Source organism: Cetorhinus maximus, chromosome 19, assembly GCF_964194155.1.
Source record: "Cetorhinus maximus chromosome 19, sCetMax3.hap1.1, whole genome shotgun sequence".
Lineage (NCBI taxonomy): Eukaryota > Metazoa > Chordata > Chondrichthyes > Lamniformes > Cetorhinidae > Cetorhinus > Cetorhinus maximus.
Window position 1 is genome coordinate 17,487,918 of NC_135897.1, and position 17,733 is coordinate 17,505,650.

Genomic DNA, 17,733 nt, shown 5'->3' on the forward strand with positions numbered 1-17,733 from the left:
TGCAGAGGGGATGGGAGGAGCCAGTTATCATGGTCCATGTTGGGATGAACTGCATTGGGAAGAGTAAGCAAGAGAAGGTCCTATTTGGTGAGTACCGGGAACTAGGAGCTAAATTGAAGAGCAGGACCTCGTTGGCTGATTTATGTGCAAATTGGTGTAGGGATAAGCAGATTGGGGAGGGGAATTAGTATTGGAACAGGAAAAAAACTGCACAGTTGGGATGGGTTCCATCTGAAATAAGCTGGGACCAGGGTTCTAGCAGAAATGATAAATAAGGCGGTCACAAAGGCTTTAAACTAGCAAGTAGAAGGGTGGCTCTAAAGAAAAAGGTAGTAGAACACTGGTTCAAAAACAGACAAATGTGAAGAAAGTGGAGTAACAGTCAGAAGTAGTACTTTATACTTTTTAGTTTTCCCTTTACCTGTCAAGCCTAAAGTTATGAGACCAGGCGAAAGTAGAAAGAAATAGAAAAGGATTTAAGACTGTAATGGAAGTTGTGCAAAGATCCACTAGTAACAGCTGTAATGTGGTATATTCCATAAATGCAGAAACTAGCAATTAGGAGGGGCAGAATGGTTTTAATGGGGGATTTTAACTTTTCATAAAGATTGGGAAAAGTAGACACATGTCAGAAAGGTAGCAAATTTGAGTGTGCCCAGGGTAGTTTTGGAAACAATGTGTTCTAGAACAAACAAGGGGGCATGTCGTATTAGGTTTAGTAAGGAGTAACCAGAAAGATTTAGTTAAGAATTTAATGGTGCGTGAATATTTATTTAACATTGATCATAATATGATTGAGTTCAACATAGTGTTTTAAAGGGGGAAATGTCAAACAACTACAATTTTAGATTTGGGTAAGGCTGAGTTCAATGCAAAGAGTCAGAGACTGTCCATGGTTAGCTGGTCAAATCTGTTAAGGGTAAGATCAGTGGGACATGTTTAAAAAGGAAATTAATGTAATACCGACCAGGTTATATCCCTAAGGGGCAAGAGTTCCACTTGCCAGCAAAGACAAACAGATAGTGAAACTAAAAAGATAAGAGACAACATAAAACTAAAGCAAAAGCATACAAGAAAGAATGAAAAGTCAAAGTGCAGATCCTGGTGAATAAGTAAGATACGAGAAACTCTCTCGCTCTCTCTCAGGTCATCCTGCAGGATTGAGGATGTCTTGGAGATGGCTGATAGTTCCAATGCACGATTTGCAGACTCCGTCACATGTGGGGTCAGTGGTGCTTGAAGGGTGGGTGATGTTTCATCTTTTCAGGGATGCTTTGAGGGCATCCCAAAAGTACTTCCACTGTCCTCCTGGGGGTCTCCTGCCACAGAGTTCTGAGTGGAGCAGCTGCTTCAGGAGTCTGGTGTCAGGTATACGAATTACATATCCTGCCCAGCGGAGCTAGTTTTGAGTGATTAGCACCTTGATACTGGGCAAGTTGCTTTGGGAGAGGACATTGCTGTTGGAACCTTTCTTGCCACTGGGTTTGAAGGATCTTATGAAAGTATCACTGGTGGTGCTTTGATGTGTCTGCTGTAGGCTGCCGAGTCTTCATAGCATCTAGGAGTGTGGGGATCACTGCTGCAAGGTGAATCATGACCTTAGTCTCAGGTTTGAGATCTTGGTCCACAAAGACTCTTTTCTTCAGTCAGTCAAAGGTTGTGCTGACATATTGGGGGCGATGAGGAATTTTGTAGTCTATGAGCAGAATCGTCCCAGATTTGCACGAAGTGCAGTAGTGGGCGAGAAAAAGGACGTTTTACCCACCAGGCGCAATGGCGGGTTTTCGCACCATAACGTCCCATTCCTGCCTATAGTTATATGCATTCCTGGGAATCACTGGCGGGGTGTCCTCTGATTCGCCTGCCCTGCTATCACCTCAGGCCTTCAGTAATCCAGGCGCCATTTTTAAGGGCTGCCCCTGCACAGAGAAGGCACTCTTCAAGGGATAGGAAGCTGCTGGGAACTGATGGCTGCCAAAGGGAGGAAACATACCGCCCCCAGATTTAGAGACACCTCCCTCAAGCACCTACTGGACACTGTGGAGGCCAGTCACGACATTCTCTATTGCCGCTCTGAGCAAAGACCAGCAAGCAAGGTCACCAATCCAGCATGACAGGCAGTGGTATCTGTGGTCAGCGCCAATGCCCGACAAAAGAGAACAGCCACCCAGTGCTGAAAGAGGATGAATGATCTCTGACAGAATGTTCTGCCAGGGTAAGTCACTCTCCTCATCACTCTCAACCCCATCACACATCTACAGGGATCTCACTCACTGCCAATTCAAGGGACATTCACTCTCTCACACACACCTTCTTCTGCCCTGCAGATCAAGTCCTCGTCCTGTTCATGGCACAACTCACCACCCACATCCTTATCATCTGGCGTGGCAGGCGTCCTCCTTGCACTCTCCATCTGTTTTCATGCAGGACAGGCTGGCACACAAAAGGGAGAGGTCACAGACTGGTGGAGGAATGCCTGAAATCAAACTCCTCAAAAGACTTTGAAAATAGAGTTGTCCAGCTGGCTGGCGACAACTTAAACCATTCCTGTGCTGATGGTGAGGTCGGCGGTGCTCAACCAAGTGAGGATCCAGCAGTGCAACATCCATCAGATAACCATGTTCTCTGTGAGTCACTTCCCCTACTCCGCAGCCTCTGCCATGCACTAATTACCTCTCTTTGCTTTTACAGGCACGTCTGGGAAGCAGCTGAGGGAGTCCACACCCTAGGTCCTCGATTCAAGCCCCGAAGAAACTTCATAACAAGAATCCAATGACAACCTCATTGAAGACCCATCACAGTGCTCACCCACATCCTCCACCAACGCAGAGATGTACACCTCGGTGGGACCTAGCTTTAGAGTAGCCTATGGGTCACAATCTGATGAGCATGTCACATTGTGGGATCAGCAGCAGGCGGAGGCAGGGACTTCCCAGGTTTCTGGCACTCGAGGACTGCTGGAGATCAGAAATCTGCTGAGTCAGAGTCAGATGATGAGCCTCTGGACTCGGTCATACCTCAGTTGCTGGGGCTGCAAAGGCAAGCTCGGGAACACCAAGAAGGGATGTCCACTGCACTCCTCAGGTCGCCTTCAGTCTGAGGTGATAGCGCCGGCATGCCAACACACCGAGGTCAACAATAGTAGGATGGACTATCGGTCCTGCACTGCTGCATGGGCTGAACTCGATCGCTGACGTCATTTGGCCTCCAACAGTGTGTACGCAAGAGGGGTGTGGGGCAGCTCAATCTCACTCCAGCTTCCCCTTCTCCTTAAGGAATCAGCCAAGTGTCCTTGGACACCAATAGGGAGGAGGATAAGCAGGTGCACAACCCAGGGCCATTCACCCAAGTGACTCCGGGAGCATCCAGTCCACTTGAATCCCCTCTTCCTGTGACCCCAGCAGCTCTAGTTCCACAGGCTGAGGAGGTGCGACTGCCACACAGCAGGACCCTGAAAGCAGGCCAGGGCCCTCCAGAGGACGCCCATCAAGGTCATCACAGACAGGGCGTAGCATTCAGCAGGCTGCCTCCACCCCCACTGTGGATGTCAGAGGAGCACCAAGACGTAGGGACAGAGTTAGGAAGGTTAAGATGATGTAACTCTTTTCAGTTCTGTCCGAAGAGGGGTTATTGTCTCTTTTTTTTTTACCTCGAGTTGCTTTGCCATCTCCTTCCATTTCCAGGGGCAGGGCGAGGTCTTAGCTCTGAAGAGTCATATATTGGACTCAAAACTCTGCCAGACCTGTTGAGTTTTTCCAGCAACTGCTGGCTTATTTGATGGGAATCGATCCCATGCTGCTGGCGTTATTTTGAATTACACATGAGCTTGCTAATCGGTTAACAGGTTAAGATGATGTAACTCTTTTCGAGTCAAAACAATAAACTAAATTAACACAATAAGGGATAAATCAGGCACAGCCCCAAAGTCAGGTCAGCTGTGAAACCAAGGACAAAGTTTAAAGGAAACTTACAAACATTAAACCAAAATGTGATTAAAGGGGTCAACAAACCACCCCAGTCCCCACGGCGCCCACCGGGCACGGAAGGCCTCGAGAGTGCCAGCAGACACCGCGTGCTCCCTTTCCAGGGACACCCGGCCACGAAAGTAGTCGCGGAAGAGGGACAAACAATCGGGCAGGACTCCCCCCTCGATCGCCCGCTGCCTGGACCTGTTGATGGCCAACTTGGCCAGGCCCAGGAGCAGGTTCACGAGGAGGTCCTCCTCCTTCCCGACCCCCTTCCGCACCGGGTGTCCGTAGATCAGGAGCGTGGGACTGAAGTGCAAACAAAACATTAACAGAAGGTTTTTTAAATAACTAAAAAGGGAGTGCAGCCTACAACACCCTATGTAAACGTGGTCCACGGACTCCACAAGACCACAAAAAAGGCAGGTGTCTTGGGAGTCCGTGAACCTACACATTTTACGATTGTAGGGGACTGCTGCATGCAACACCCTCCAACCCAGGTCCACGATAGAAAGAGGGAGGACACCTCCGTAGAGGGCCTCCCATCGGGGGCCTCCGCCGCCGGACGGTAACAAGGCACGCCAGGGCGTGTCCGGGCGGCAGACGAGGGCGAGAAAATGGAAGGTGTGCAGCAGCAGTCCGTACAGAAAACTCCTCTGCGCCGTGCCAAATGGCACGGAGGGCATGTCCCCGAGGCGGCTCATATTATTGCGGGGCACCGGCACCCGAGGGAGGGTTCGGGGCTTGGGGCCAATGTGGAATTCCGTCCGAACAGGGGAACGTTCAGCCGGAAGATCACCGCGCACCTGGGCCACCTCCAGACCTAAAATGACTTCGGGTCCGAGCACGACCGTTTTTAGGTCTTGGATGGCATCGGCTGTGACCTGGACACTCACTGACGCGCGACGCGCCAACTCCTGCGGGAGCATCCAGCCCAGTCCTCCGCCACCCAGCACGTCCCCGATCCTGGTCACCCCGGCAGCCACAGCCCTCCTCTCTGCCAGCCACTGAAAAGGACGGAGGGGCGGATTCCTGAGCAGCGGCTCTCTGACGATAGCCGCTACTCCTGATGGGGGAGAGCTGCGTCGCGAGGCGACCACATTCCAGACTTTGATCAGGTCCTGGTAAAAGACGGGCAATGCCTGTAAGGAGCCACCGAGGCCCCTCTGCTCTATAAACAGGAGCTGCACGTCATAATTCAGGCCGTGCACCTGGCGGAAGAAATACGTCACCAGGGCACACCATCTCTGAGGAGGCTTGACATAAAGGTATCGCTGCAGGGTCTGAAGACGGAAAGTCGCCACCTGTGTGCGTAGGCACACTAGCGCCTGACCGCCCTCCCTAAGCGGGAGACTCAGAACCTCAGCAACGACCCAGTGCAATCTTTTGTCCCAGAAGAAGTCGACTAGCATTCTCTGGATTTTTGCGACAAAGTCCGGGGGAGGGGTCAAAGTGACCAGCCGATACCACAACATGGCGGCGATCAGCTGGTTTATGACCAGAACTCGACCCCATGATGATGTAACTCTTTCGAGTTATCAACAGTCACAGATTGTAACTCTTCTGAGTACATTCACAGTTCTTGGTTTCCGGGAGTGGGACATGAACCCACAACCTTCTGATTCAAAGGCGAGGGTGCTATGAACTGAGCCACAGCTGACACCTCCCCATGATGATGTAACTCTTTCGAGTTATCAACAGTCACAGATTGTAACTCTTTCGAGTACATTCACAGTTCTTGGTTTTCCAGGAGTGGGACATGAACCCACAACCTTCTGATTCAAAGGCGAGGGTGCTATGAACTGAGCCACAGCTGACACCTCCCCATGATGATGTAGTTGCACAGCCTGGGCACGGGTGTTAATCACTTGTACATCGTGTTCACTATTGTCAATAAAGTCCCAAAAATGTCTCCCTGCCTGTGGTTCCTTGTTCTGGTGAACAGTGTTCATGTCACTCAGGTGTGAAACCTTGGTCCCTGCACAAGATAAAGGCAGGTGTCTCAGTCCAGGGCCTCCTCCCTGTGCTTTGTGTAACTTTCCCAGCACACTGATGGTGCATCTTCACTGTCACTGGTCACATCAGTCATGCCTGCACCTCGATGGGGCTTGTCATTGCTGCCAGAATGTCCTGGGCCAGCGGCACAGAGTTCCATCATTCTCTCTGTGTGTTCTCAGCACCTTGAGGTGCGACTGGCCCCCGTCTCATCGGCATCTGTGTCCGGAGACAGTGTGGTCCTGAAGGGTTCAGCTCACGAAAGATGCCATAGGATCAGGAGAAGTTAAAGTTTCCCCGCTGCATCTCCATGATATGACTCTGTTCACAGGGTGCAAGCGAGCTGCCATCAGCCAGAAAGGAATCAGATATCCATGAAAGCTATGTGAGGATCTACGGAGTGCCCCCACTGCACGTCATCATCCTCCTGGAATGTAGGGACGATGGGCATCTACTGTGTCTCCATAACAGGAGCATTATCACAGATGGTACGTGCACTGCCATCAGCCAGACAGGAGTCAAACGTTGACAGATGAGGATCTATGGTGTCTCCTCATTTCATGTCATCACCATCTTCTACGAATATAGCAGCTACGAGGGCCTCCCGAGAGCACCTGCCTCATCTGGCCAATGCGATGGCCTAATTGCCATCATCCTTGCCTTTGAGGAGCTCCTCATCCCCGTCGACGTCCTCTTCATCGGAGGAGATGTAGAGCTCCTCCATCTCCTCCTCAGCCAGCTTCTCTCCCCGTTGCAGCGCCAGATTGTGAAGGAAGCAGCAGGCGATGACGACACGTGACATCCTCTGTGGACCATATTGCAGGGCTGCGCCAGACCAGTCTAGGCACCAGAACCTCATTTTCAATATTCCATGGTTTCTCCCACCAAGGTACGAGTTGCAACATGAGCCTCGTTATACCTTCGCTCTGCTGCCGTCTGAGGCTGCTGCACGGGTATCATTAGCCACATCCTCTGCGAATAGCCCTTGTCTCTGAGGAGCCAACCCTGCAGCCTCTGTGAACCCTGGAAGATCTCAGGGATCTGAGCTCCACTGTAGATGTTTTAGTCATGGACACTCCCTGGGAACCGTGCGCAGACTTGCAGGATGTGTTTGTGGTGGCCGCACAAGCTGAACATTCAGCAAGTGGAAGCCCTTGCAGTTGACATAGTTGACCGTTTGTTGCCACGCAGATCTGAACGCCACGTTGAGTGCAGTCGATGACACCTTGCATCTGTGGGAAGCCTGAGATCTAGGCAAATCCTAAGGCTGTTGCATGCTGGCTTTCCTGGTCCCGAATGAAATGCACAAGCTTGTGTGCCTTCGCAAATATGGCCTCGTGACCTCCTGGGTGCATTTGAGTGTGGAGGCTTGTGATATCCCACAGAGGTCACCTGTGGACCCACTGACGTAAGAATTGAGCGCTGGGGTCACTATCATGGCCACTGGCAGTAGATGCCCTCCATGTCGCCAAATCCTGCAGCAGGTGGCAGATGTGACCGACCAGTTCCCTGAACATGCACAGTCTTTGGCAACACTGGATCTCGGTCATCTGCAGGATTGACAAGCAGCATCTATAGGCTCTGGATCTAGCTGGGCGGTGACCAGCGATGGCTCACTATGGTTCTTTAGCAGCATGTGCAGCAGCCCCAGCTGCCATTTCTTCCTGAGGGTGCTGTTCCTTCCTCTGCCCAGCCAGGCCTGGATAGAGTGGACGTGGGGAAGATGTTTCCATTAGTAGGACAGACTAGGACCCGAGGGCACAGCCTCAGAGTAAAGGGAAGACCTTTTAGAACAGAGATGAGGAGAAACTTCTTTAGCCAGAGAGTGGTGAATCTATGGAATTCACTGCCACAGAAGGCTGTGGAGGCCAGGTCATTGAGTGTATTTAAGACCGAGATAGATAGGTTCTTGATTGGTAAGGGGATCAAAGGTTATGGGGAGAAGGCGGGAGAATGGGGTTGAGAAACTTATCAACCATGATTGAATGGCGGAGCAGACTCGATGGGCCGATTGGCCTAATTTCTGCTCCTATGTCTTATGGTCCCTCCGTCGTTCTCTTCTCCTTCGTCTCTGCTCCCTGTAAGCCATGAGGCATACAACTAGGTCACCAGGCTCCATGCTCCTGATGTACTCCTCCTGCAGGACGAAAGAGAAGCGCATCACACCATGCTGCCTTGCACCCCACAACTCGCCTCAAACAGTTCTGGCTTTCACCCCCCACCAAACGCAGTGTAGCACTTGCCCGGCACCACACTGTCTACCGGGAAAAAGTGACTTCCCGTGCTCTCGCTTGACTGCGCGGCGCCTTGAAGTCGAATGGGCGTTAGTGAGTACTCGCCTCCGAGTTCCCCTCAGCTCGCCAAGTGCACCCCTTTTAAATGCTATTGTGAAACACGTCGGTGTGATTCCTTGGGTGATCCAGCCTAGGGGGATGATTCCTGCAAGCAGGGCTTAAAATTATAGGCAGATGTATTAAAATGACGTTCCCAATGTGCGGCGGAGGGAAACACGGCCTGCCATTGACGGGAGGAGTGGACAATTGCAAACTGGTTTCATGGCGGCGTGAAACCGACTTTTGGCCTTCCCGCCATGTTGTCCGCTCACGCCCGCCATGACATCCGACGCCAATAGGGACAGAAAATTCCAGCCTATGTCTGCCTTCATCCCAGGATACAGAATATGGTCCACATTTTCCAGGATCTCACTGCTGATCTTAATCGATGGGTGGAGTTGCAGTGCTTTGAGAGTTGTTAGAGGACCATCTCAGTGTTTCTGTGTTTACTGAAAGTCCCATTTTCTCATTTGCTTCATAGCAGAAGCTGACAATGACCTGGAGCTCAGTTTCTGAGTGAGCGCACACACAAGTGTCATTTGCATAATGAACTCTAAGACTGGTTGGAGTTGGAGTGGTTTTGGTTTTGGATTGAAGGTGGTGTAGGTTGAACACTTCCCCGTCTGTTCTGTAGATTATCACTTGTGGGTAATTTGCTGAAGCCTTTGACTATGTTAACTGCAAAGGCTTATGGAGTATCCTTCTCAAATTTGGTCACCCTCAGAAATTTGTCACCGTTCTCCGCCTACTCCACAATGATATGCAACTGTGATCCTCAGCAACAGAACCATCACGACCTCTATCTCAGTGAAAACTTGGTCAAACTGTGTCATCACAAAAACTTTTCCATTTTGCTCACAGCAATACTGATACAAAGAACAGCAAAGGATGACAAAGCAAGTGTTAAGAGCCACAAACAGTGAGTATGAAAAGAAGCTCGCAAGAATATCAAAACCAAAATAAAGTTACTTATTTTCAAAAAGTAGTGGGCAGAAGCAATATGGGCCCCTTTAAAATTAACAATGGTGATAGCAATGAAAATAAGGTAAAGATGGAACTTTGTGCCAATATTTAAAGTAGAGAAAAAGGCTAACATGCCAAACAACCCAAATATTGAATATGAGCAGCAGGGATACACCAAAATTTATTCATTTCGGGCTCTGCTCAAAAGCAGGTCCTTGACTCATTGTCTGCTGATGCTTCAACCTGAGCCATTTTCTAGGCAGTTTTTTGCCAGTGATGATTTGCCATTGCCTACCACTCTCAGGGAAAGTTGAAGGAGGCAATTCCCAAGTCTACCTCAGCTGGAATGGGAATCAAAACTGCGCCTTTGGCATTATTTTGAACCACAAGCTAGCCATCTAGCCAAGTGAGCTAACCAGGCACACCAAAAATTACCACAAGCAAAATAACAGCAATGAAGAAAATAAAGTCACTAAACAGTGACAAATCCCAAGGACCAGGCAGTTTCTATTCCAAGAAGTAGGTGAGAACATTGGAGATATCTTAACTTTAGGGTCATAACATCCGGTAGAGTGACAATTGAGTCAGATTGACTCCGCTCAAAATTACTTACCTGGAAATCCAGGCGATCCTATCTTGCCCGATCTTTCTACTCGGGCTGGGAGATCAGTGCAATGCAGCACGCTCCCAGGTCGTACATGAGGGCAGCGCATTCGAAGATAGGTAAGCCACGCCCCTTTTTTTGGCACTCTCTGCCGTAAACCAGGTAGGTTTAAAGGTCCAGCTGGGTTTAAAGGTCTTTGACAAGCCAGGGAGAAGGTAAGCCTATAAGGTAAATGGGTAGGACTTTTTGGAAGGTGGGGGGGCTGCAGGTGGGAGTCCAGCCTAGGGGGGTGGCAGCCTGCCTTGTAGAGGGGAGTTGGGTCTGGGGCGGAAAAGTCAGGAGCGGGGGTGGTTCAGGAATTGGGCCTGGGGGGGTGGGGTGATGTTGGAGAGAGGAGCTGGGCCTTGTGGGCAAGGGAGATGGTGGGGGAAGGGGCGGGGGAAAAAATTGGGTGTCAGGCCTCGGCGGGTGGGGAGTTTTGTTGAGGGACTATTGGGGGTGGGGAGGGGGGTGGGGAGAGTCCCACTGTGTGGAGATTGGGAGGAGGGGAGGTAGTCCCAGGCAGGAGTTGCGGGGAGGGTTGGGGTGTGTGGGTCGGGGTGGTACATGGAGTCCAGTGGGGGTTGGGCTGGGTCAGTCCTATAGTTACCCAGAAGCTAGAAGTGGTTGTTATTCTTCTGTTTCTGGGTAACTATTACTGCACCACAGTTGGAACCATCTGAAGTTTGTGATTTAAATCATATTATTGGATTGTTCCCAGTGCAAGGCAATTGCCCAGAGGAAGTTAGAACTTCCAGGGTAATTGCCGTACAATCCTTATCTGGGAACTTCTGGGTGTGGGGAGGGCAGTTCCCCTATGCATCTTTTGCATTCATGGCGCTAAAGATGCACAGGGGAACTGCCCTCCCTACACCCAGCAGATACACTGCCCTGGAGCTTGGAAGTTACAGCCCAATTTGGGAACCATTCTTTAGATTGGAAAATTGTGTATATCAGTCTGCTATTTGAGAAAGGTAACAAGCCAGTTAGCCTCACATCTGTTGTTGGGAAATTGCTAGTAGGGTGACTGAACAACTTGAAATTTTCCAGCTAATCAGAGAGAGCCAGCATGGATTTGTAAGCAGTAGGTCTTATGTGACGAATCTAGTCAAATTTTTTGAAGGAGTGACTCAGTTGCAAACATGGAAATGTCTGCGGAAATTATTTATATGGATTTTCAGAAGGTATTTGCTAAAGTTCCTTCTAAACTTGACAGCTAAAGTTGAAATTTATGGAATTGAAGCCAAATAATGACCTGGTTGAACCAGGTAAACAGAGAGTAGGGATAATGGGCATGGACTCTAATTGGCAGGATGTGACCAGTGGCAAGGATCTGTGTTGGTGCTTCAACTTTTCACTGTATCTATCAACAACCTGGAATAGATAGCCACATATCCAAATTTCCTCATGCCACATTGAAAGGCAGCATCATAAGCAGGGTTCATGGATGCGAGTGGTCAAAGACAAAAAGATCTGAAAATTTTTTGGGACGAGAAATGATATAATTATAGCACTTTTTTATGATCCATAGTGAAATGCAAATGCTTCCAGGCTGCTTCAAATGTGTGGAATTATTAGACTTCAAGGGGGTAGAAACAATAGTCTTTCCTTTGTTTACCTTCCATTACCATCAAGACTGTGAAACCAATGCATTTGTATCAAATCACCAAAGTGACCTCAGCATTTCAGCATTCAATGCAGTTAGTGCATGTAATGCAGGATGAAGTCCATACTAACAACAGATCATGACCTTGTTGGATTACATATACAAGAAGTGAAGCAAAGCACTATGGCAATATTTCACAAATTATTTTCCAATGTGACCCCAAATTTACTCACCACCACCTTCTCAAGAGCCCCTTATCCTGAGACTGTGCCCCTGTGTTCTAGATTCCCCAGCCAGAGGGGGAAACCTGTGTCCACCCTGCCAAGGCCCTTCAGAATCTTTCAATGAGATCACTTCTCATTCTTTTCATCATAGACAACCCGCTCACCCCAGGAACCAATCTAATGAATCTTCACTGTACCACCTCCAAGGCAAGTATATTCTTCCTTAGATATGACACCAAAATTACACACAGTATTCCTGATGTGGCCTCACCAAAGCCCTGTAAATGTAGCAAGATTTCCTTATTCTTGTACTCCAATGCACTTACAATAAAAGCTAAGGTGGCATTTGCCATCCTTATTTCTTGCTGTATCTGCATGCTAACTTTGTACAAGTACACCTCAGTCCCTCCGAACATCAACATTTAGAAGTTTCACACCTTTTAAACAAAAATATTCAGCCTTTCTATTCTTACTACTAATAAATAACCTCATACTTCCCCACATTATACTCCATCTGCCACTCTGATGCCCACTAATATTCTGCCTATATCTCTTCGCAGCTTCTCTGTGTCCTCCTCACAGCTTACTTTCTTTAGCTTTATATCAGCAAACTTAGATAAATTGCTCAAGGTAAGAACTTCAATTACTCATTCACTCTGAATCATGCTAGTCCCTAACTCAGCCCATTATGCCAAGTATAAAGTATCCATTACATGCACATATAACTCAGTAACTGGTACAGTGCACCCTTTAAACAGAAAGGTCAAACTATTGAATATCAAAGCACAATATACTTAAAAAGCAATAATTTACAGGGCTATGGGGAAATAGCAGGGAAGTGGAATGAATTGGGCAGCTTTTTTGAAGAGCCAGCATAGGCATGATGGGTCAAATGGCTCTCTTTGTGATTTATGATTCATTGATATGCTGAAAGTATCTTAACTGTAGCAAAAAGCAAAGAGTAACATTTCAGCTATTAGCTCGTGTTCATGCCATTACTCTCTTTACAAATCTCTTGGTGCTTACCTGTGCTGAAGGAGTATCATTTCTTCCTTGAGATCCACTTCACCTTGCAGGTTTGCTTGGAATTGCACAGGTGTCTGTTGTACGTCAGTCTGCCTGTGGGAAATGTCACTACACTGCTGCTCCAGTAAGTTTTCTTCTCGAGATCTGCTAGGATTCAGGGTAGAAGTTAATTGTTTTTAAAAGGGGTCTGTTAGAAAAGTACACAATACACTTGTAGGTTAAACTAATATCTGACTTAATACTATATTTATTTCAATTTGTAATAACCTCAGTCTTTCAGCTGGTGGATGAGGGATTACATGAGGGAGCAAAGCAACAATCCATATAAAAAAGTCTAATTAAAATATTCATTCAAAATATAAAATACTGAAATGTAGGTCTCAGAATTTCTACATATATTACTTTGTTTAGGTTATAAAAATGTTCAGTGCAATACATACAAGACTGAGGCAACTCAGCTGCAACAACCAGCTGGAACTGAGAACACAAACACACCTGAACATATCATCAGCAAGCACATTACATACATATGTAACCACATGAACAGAGCCGCCAGCCACGTGCAGATTCTTTTATCCTTTATTTGTACTATTTTGATAAATCCCTATTTCCCTTCCTCACTGTACAAATTTTTACAGGGCAGATTTTCCTAATTTCAAATACTGAAATCAATATTGGTTAGACTAAAGAACAGGGGCATACAGCAAGAAGTCTTTACAATGTTGTCCTTCAGATCTGGGGAGCATATTTTAGAAAAAGGAGGTATAGGAAAATAGGAACAGATATTGGCCATTCGGCCTGTCAAGCCTGCTCCTCCATTCAAACAGATCATGGCTGATCATCTACCTCTTTGCCATTTTTCCCCACTATCCCCATAACTCTTGATGTCATCATAGTATTTAGTATTCTATCAATTTCGGTCTTGAACATGCTCAATGACTGAGCTTCCACAGCCCTCTGGGGCACAGAATTCCAAAGATTCACCTCCTCATCTCAGTCCTAAATGGCTTGCTCCTTATTCTGAGACTGTATCCCCCGGTTCTAGAACCCTACACTCCATCCCCCACAGTCCCCCCCACAACAAACCAGGGGAAACATCCTACATCTACTCTGTCACATCCTGTAAGAATTATATAAGTTTCAATGAGATCACCTCCATTCTCATACATGCCCAGTTTCCTCAATCTCTCCTCCTAAAACAATCCTACCATCCCAGGAATCAGTCTGGTGAAACTCCGTTGCACTCCCTCTATGGCAAGTATATCCTTCCTTAGATAAGGAGACAAAAACTGTACACAATACTCCATGGTTTCTGATTGCAAGATTAAGGAAAACATTAAAAAACTAAGTAAGTTTCATATGCTGTTGAAGGAAAGGAATACAATGTTCCAAATACATTCTAATGAAATGCAGTCCAAAAGGAAAGCTCTGTGAAGAGCAAGATCCTGGAGGAAGCAGAAATGAAAGGCTGGTGAAACTGTTCTGATGTTATGGTGAAGCAATAAATGCTGGGCACGATACCAGGGAACTCGTTCTTTAAATAATGCCATAGGATCACAAACCTCCACCTGAACCAGTAGACAGGGCCTCAGTTTAACATCTTATCTAGTATTGTAGCACCTCTAACATAGGAACAGGAGTAGGACATTCATTTAGATGAAAGCTGACCTGCAGACTTCAATGCCATTTATCCACCTTTTCTCCATAACCCTCAATGCCCTTACCTAACAGAAAACTATCAATTCCAGCCTTGAAAATTCCAGCTGACCCTGAGTTTCAGATTTCCACTACCCTTGGAATGGTAAAACTGTTTTCATTCCTACTAGTCTTGCAGTAATTTTCAGATTAGGCCTCCTTGATCTGGATTCCAACAGTGGGAATAATTTCTCAGAACCCACCTGAACAAATCTCTATCATTTTGAAAACCTCAACATTTCAAACTTAAGGGAACACAAGCCAACTTTATCCAAAGTATCTTCATAACAACTAGTTAAGCCTTGGTATCATTCTGGTGAATCTACACTGTAACCCTCTAAGGCCAAAACATCCTTCCTGAGGTGTGATGCCCAAATTTGAAAGCAGTGCTCCAGGGGAGGTCTGACCAAGTTTGGTACAACACAGAGTCAGAGTCATTAGAGCTCAAAAGGAGGCCATTCCACCCATTGAGTCCATGCTGGCTCTCTGTAGAGTAATTCAGTTAATCTCATTCTCCCATCACTTCATATTATAACCAGCTTGAGATGAAGGCCAATGCTCCATTAGCCTTGTTGATTACTTTTTATACCTGTTTACCAGCTTTTAGTGATCTGTGCACATGGAGATGTAAACCACTTTGCTCCTCCACAGTTCTTAATCTTTACCCATGAAGAAAATATTCTAGTTTGCCTTTGTTGGATCCAAAGTAAATCACTTCACCCTTCCCCACAACTAACTCGTGACTGCCATATATTTTCTAAAAGTTAGTCTGTGTCCCATTGCCTGCTCCCATCTACACAACTTACAATGAATCCGAAATGCAAACTTGGATATACAGCTCTCTATTCCTTTGCTCAAGTTATAAATATATATTGACCCAGATGTTCCACAAGTGGCAATCACCATTGTTGGACTGCTGCTCTGCTCAAACTTTTGCCCGTCCCAATGCTAGTCTGCACTTCTTGCCAAGTCTTCAGAGCCTGGCTTCTCCAGAAATGGGAAACGCAGTGTCCATCAAAGAGCTCCACTGCAGCACTGTTGCGTCAGGGCACGCCCCTTTTTGCGGCACCAGCTGCCCTATAGTAGGTTTAAAAATTCTCAGTGTGTGTTAGTAAATGGTTGAGTGAGTACGTGGGTGAATGTTAGTGTAGGCGGGTGGGTAATGGGTAGTGGGCGGTAAGGAGATAGGGGGGTTGGGGGTAGTCAGGTCTGACTGAGCAGGTAATCGGGTGGTCAGGATTAAGTGTGTTTGGAAGGTGCCGTTGGGTTGGGTGTAGTCAGGTGGTCGGTGGCAGGGTGGTCAAGGAGTCAGTCGTGGGGGACAGCGTGAGTAATTGGGGAGTCAGTTCAGTAATTACCCAGGAGTTAGACCAGGATTTTTCTGCGTAACATTTCCTGGGTAACCATCCAGTTAAGTGTTGTGGAACTGTCCAAAGTCTCTGACTCTAGCAGAGGGACCCAGGGAACAAAGGAATTTCCCATCAGGACAACACCACCTGCAAGTTCCCCTCCAAGGAACTCAGCATTCTGACTTGGAAATATATTGCCGTTTCTTCACTGTTGCTGGGTCAAATTCCAGGAACAGCACTGTGGATGTACCTACACTACATGGACTGCAGCGGTTCAAGTAAGCAGCTCACCACCACCTTCTCAAGGGCAATTAGGGATGGGCAATAAATGCTGGCCCAGCCAGCGATGCCCACACCTCATTATTGAATAAAAAAAAGGAACCCACACTTCCCAGCAATGCACACGGTCAATGCATTGGGACTTCCGCAGAGTCCTGATGCACATAATGGGTCGGAGAATGGAAGATCTGGGCCATTTTAAACGGCCAAAGTCCCACAACAGATCTCTGGAGAACACCATTTGTCATATCTTGCCAATCAGTGTATTCCCCTTATCCCTTCTTTCTGTCTCCAACCTAGCCAATTTTCATCACAAGGTTGCATCCAATTCCATGTGCTTTCATTTTTTATGATAATTCCTTGCGTGAACTGTATCAATTTCTTTCTGGAAATCCATACTGACAACACCTGTAGAAACTTCCCTCCCCACCATGTTTTTGACTTCCTCAAAAAATGTAATGAAGTAGTCAGACATGCCTTATCCATCACAAGCCATGCCAACTCTCTCTGATTATGTCGTAATTGCCCAAGTGGTTTGCCACTCTGTCGCCAATGATAGTTCCAAGTAACCTCTCTGCAATTCACACTAAACCGACGATCTGAAGTTATAGATTTCTCCCTCCCTCCTTTCTTAAATAGGATAATGACAGTTGCAATTTTCCAATCAACAGGCACAATTCTTGAATCTAGAGTGCATTAGAAACTAAGATGAAAGCAAAAAACTGGGGATGCTGGAAATCCAAAACAAAAACAAAAATACCTGGAAAAACTCAGCAGGTCTGACAGCATCTGCGGAGAGGAACACAGTTAACGTTTCGAGTCCATATGACTCTTCAACAGAACTAACGAAAAATAGAAAAGAGGTGAAATATAAGCTGGTTTAAGGGGGGGGTGGGACAAGTAGAGCTGGATAGAGGGCCAGTGATAGGTGGAGATTGCCAAAAGATGTCATAGACAAAAGGACAAAGAGGTGTTGAAGCTGGTGATATTATCTAAGGAATGTGATATTATCTAAGGAATGTGATAATAAAGGTACAGATAGCCCTAGTGAGGGTGGGGTGGGGGGAAGGGATTGAAATAGGCTAAAAGACAAAGATAAAACAATGGATGGAAATACATTTAAAAATAATGGAAATAGGTGGGAAAAGAAAAATCTATATAAATTATTGGAAAAAAGGGGGGATCGGAAAGGGGGTGGGGATGGAGGAGAGAGTTCATGATTTAAAATTGTTGAACTCAATATTCAGTCCGGAAGGCTGTAAAGTGCCTAGCCAGAAGATGAGGTGCTGTTCCTCCAGTTTGCGTTGAGCTTCACTGGAACAATGCAGCAGGCCAAGGACGGACATGTGGGCATGAGAGCAGGGTGGAGTGTTGAAATGGCAAGCGACAGGGAGGTCTGGGTCATGCTTGCAGACAGACCGCATTAGAAACTTATGACTAATACATTTGCCATTTCCCTTATTTCTTTTAATACCCAATGTAATATCACTCAAGAATTATGAAATGTCAACTTTGATGGTGCATTCTGTCCTGAGATGAAATTTCAACCTACAATTTTTTTGATTCAACTGATAAAAGTACCTTTAGTACTTTTAGCTATATAATATGCAACTCATCTTTCTTCTTGGCTTGGGCACAGTATAGAAAGGAGTCCA

The 17,733-nt window shown here is 46.9% G+C and overlaps 1 protein-coding gene across 8 annotated transcripts in view; it reads right to left on the minus strand.

Annotated features, from left to right (window-relative positions):
- cep63 (centrosomal protein 63) overlaps nucleotides 1–17,733 on the minus strand; it is a 107,974-nt gene that overhangs the window by 36,287 nt on the left and 53,954 nt on the right. For 6 of the 8 annotated variants that reach the window (XM_078563538.1, XM_078563535.1, XM_078563537.1 and 3 more), the window contains one exon: nucleotides 12,756–12,902. In XM_078563538.1, the coding sequence (XP_078419664.1) occupies nucleotides 12,756–12,902 (147 nt within the window). The remainder of the gene's footprint in view (nucleotides 1–12,755; nucleotides 12,903–17,733) is intronic. The other 2 variants (XM_078563536.1, XM_078563533.1) reach the window with 1 other exon arrangement.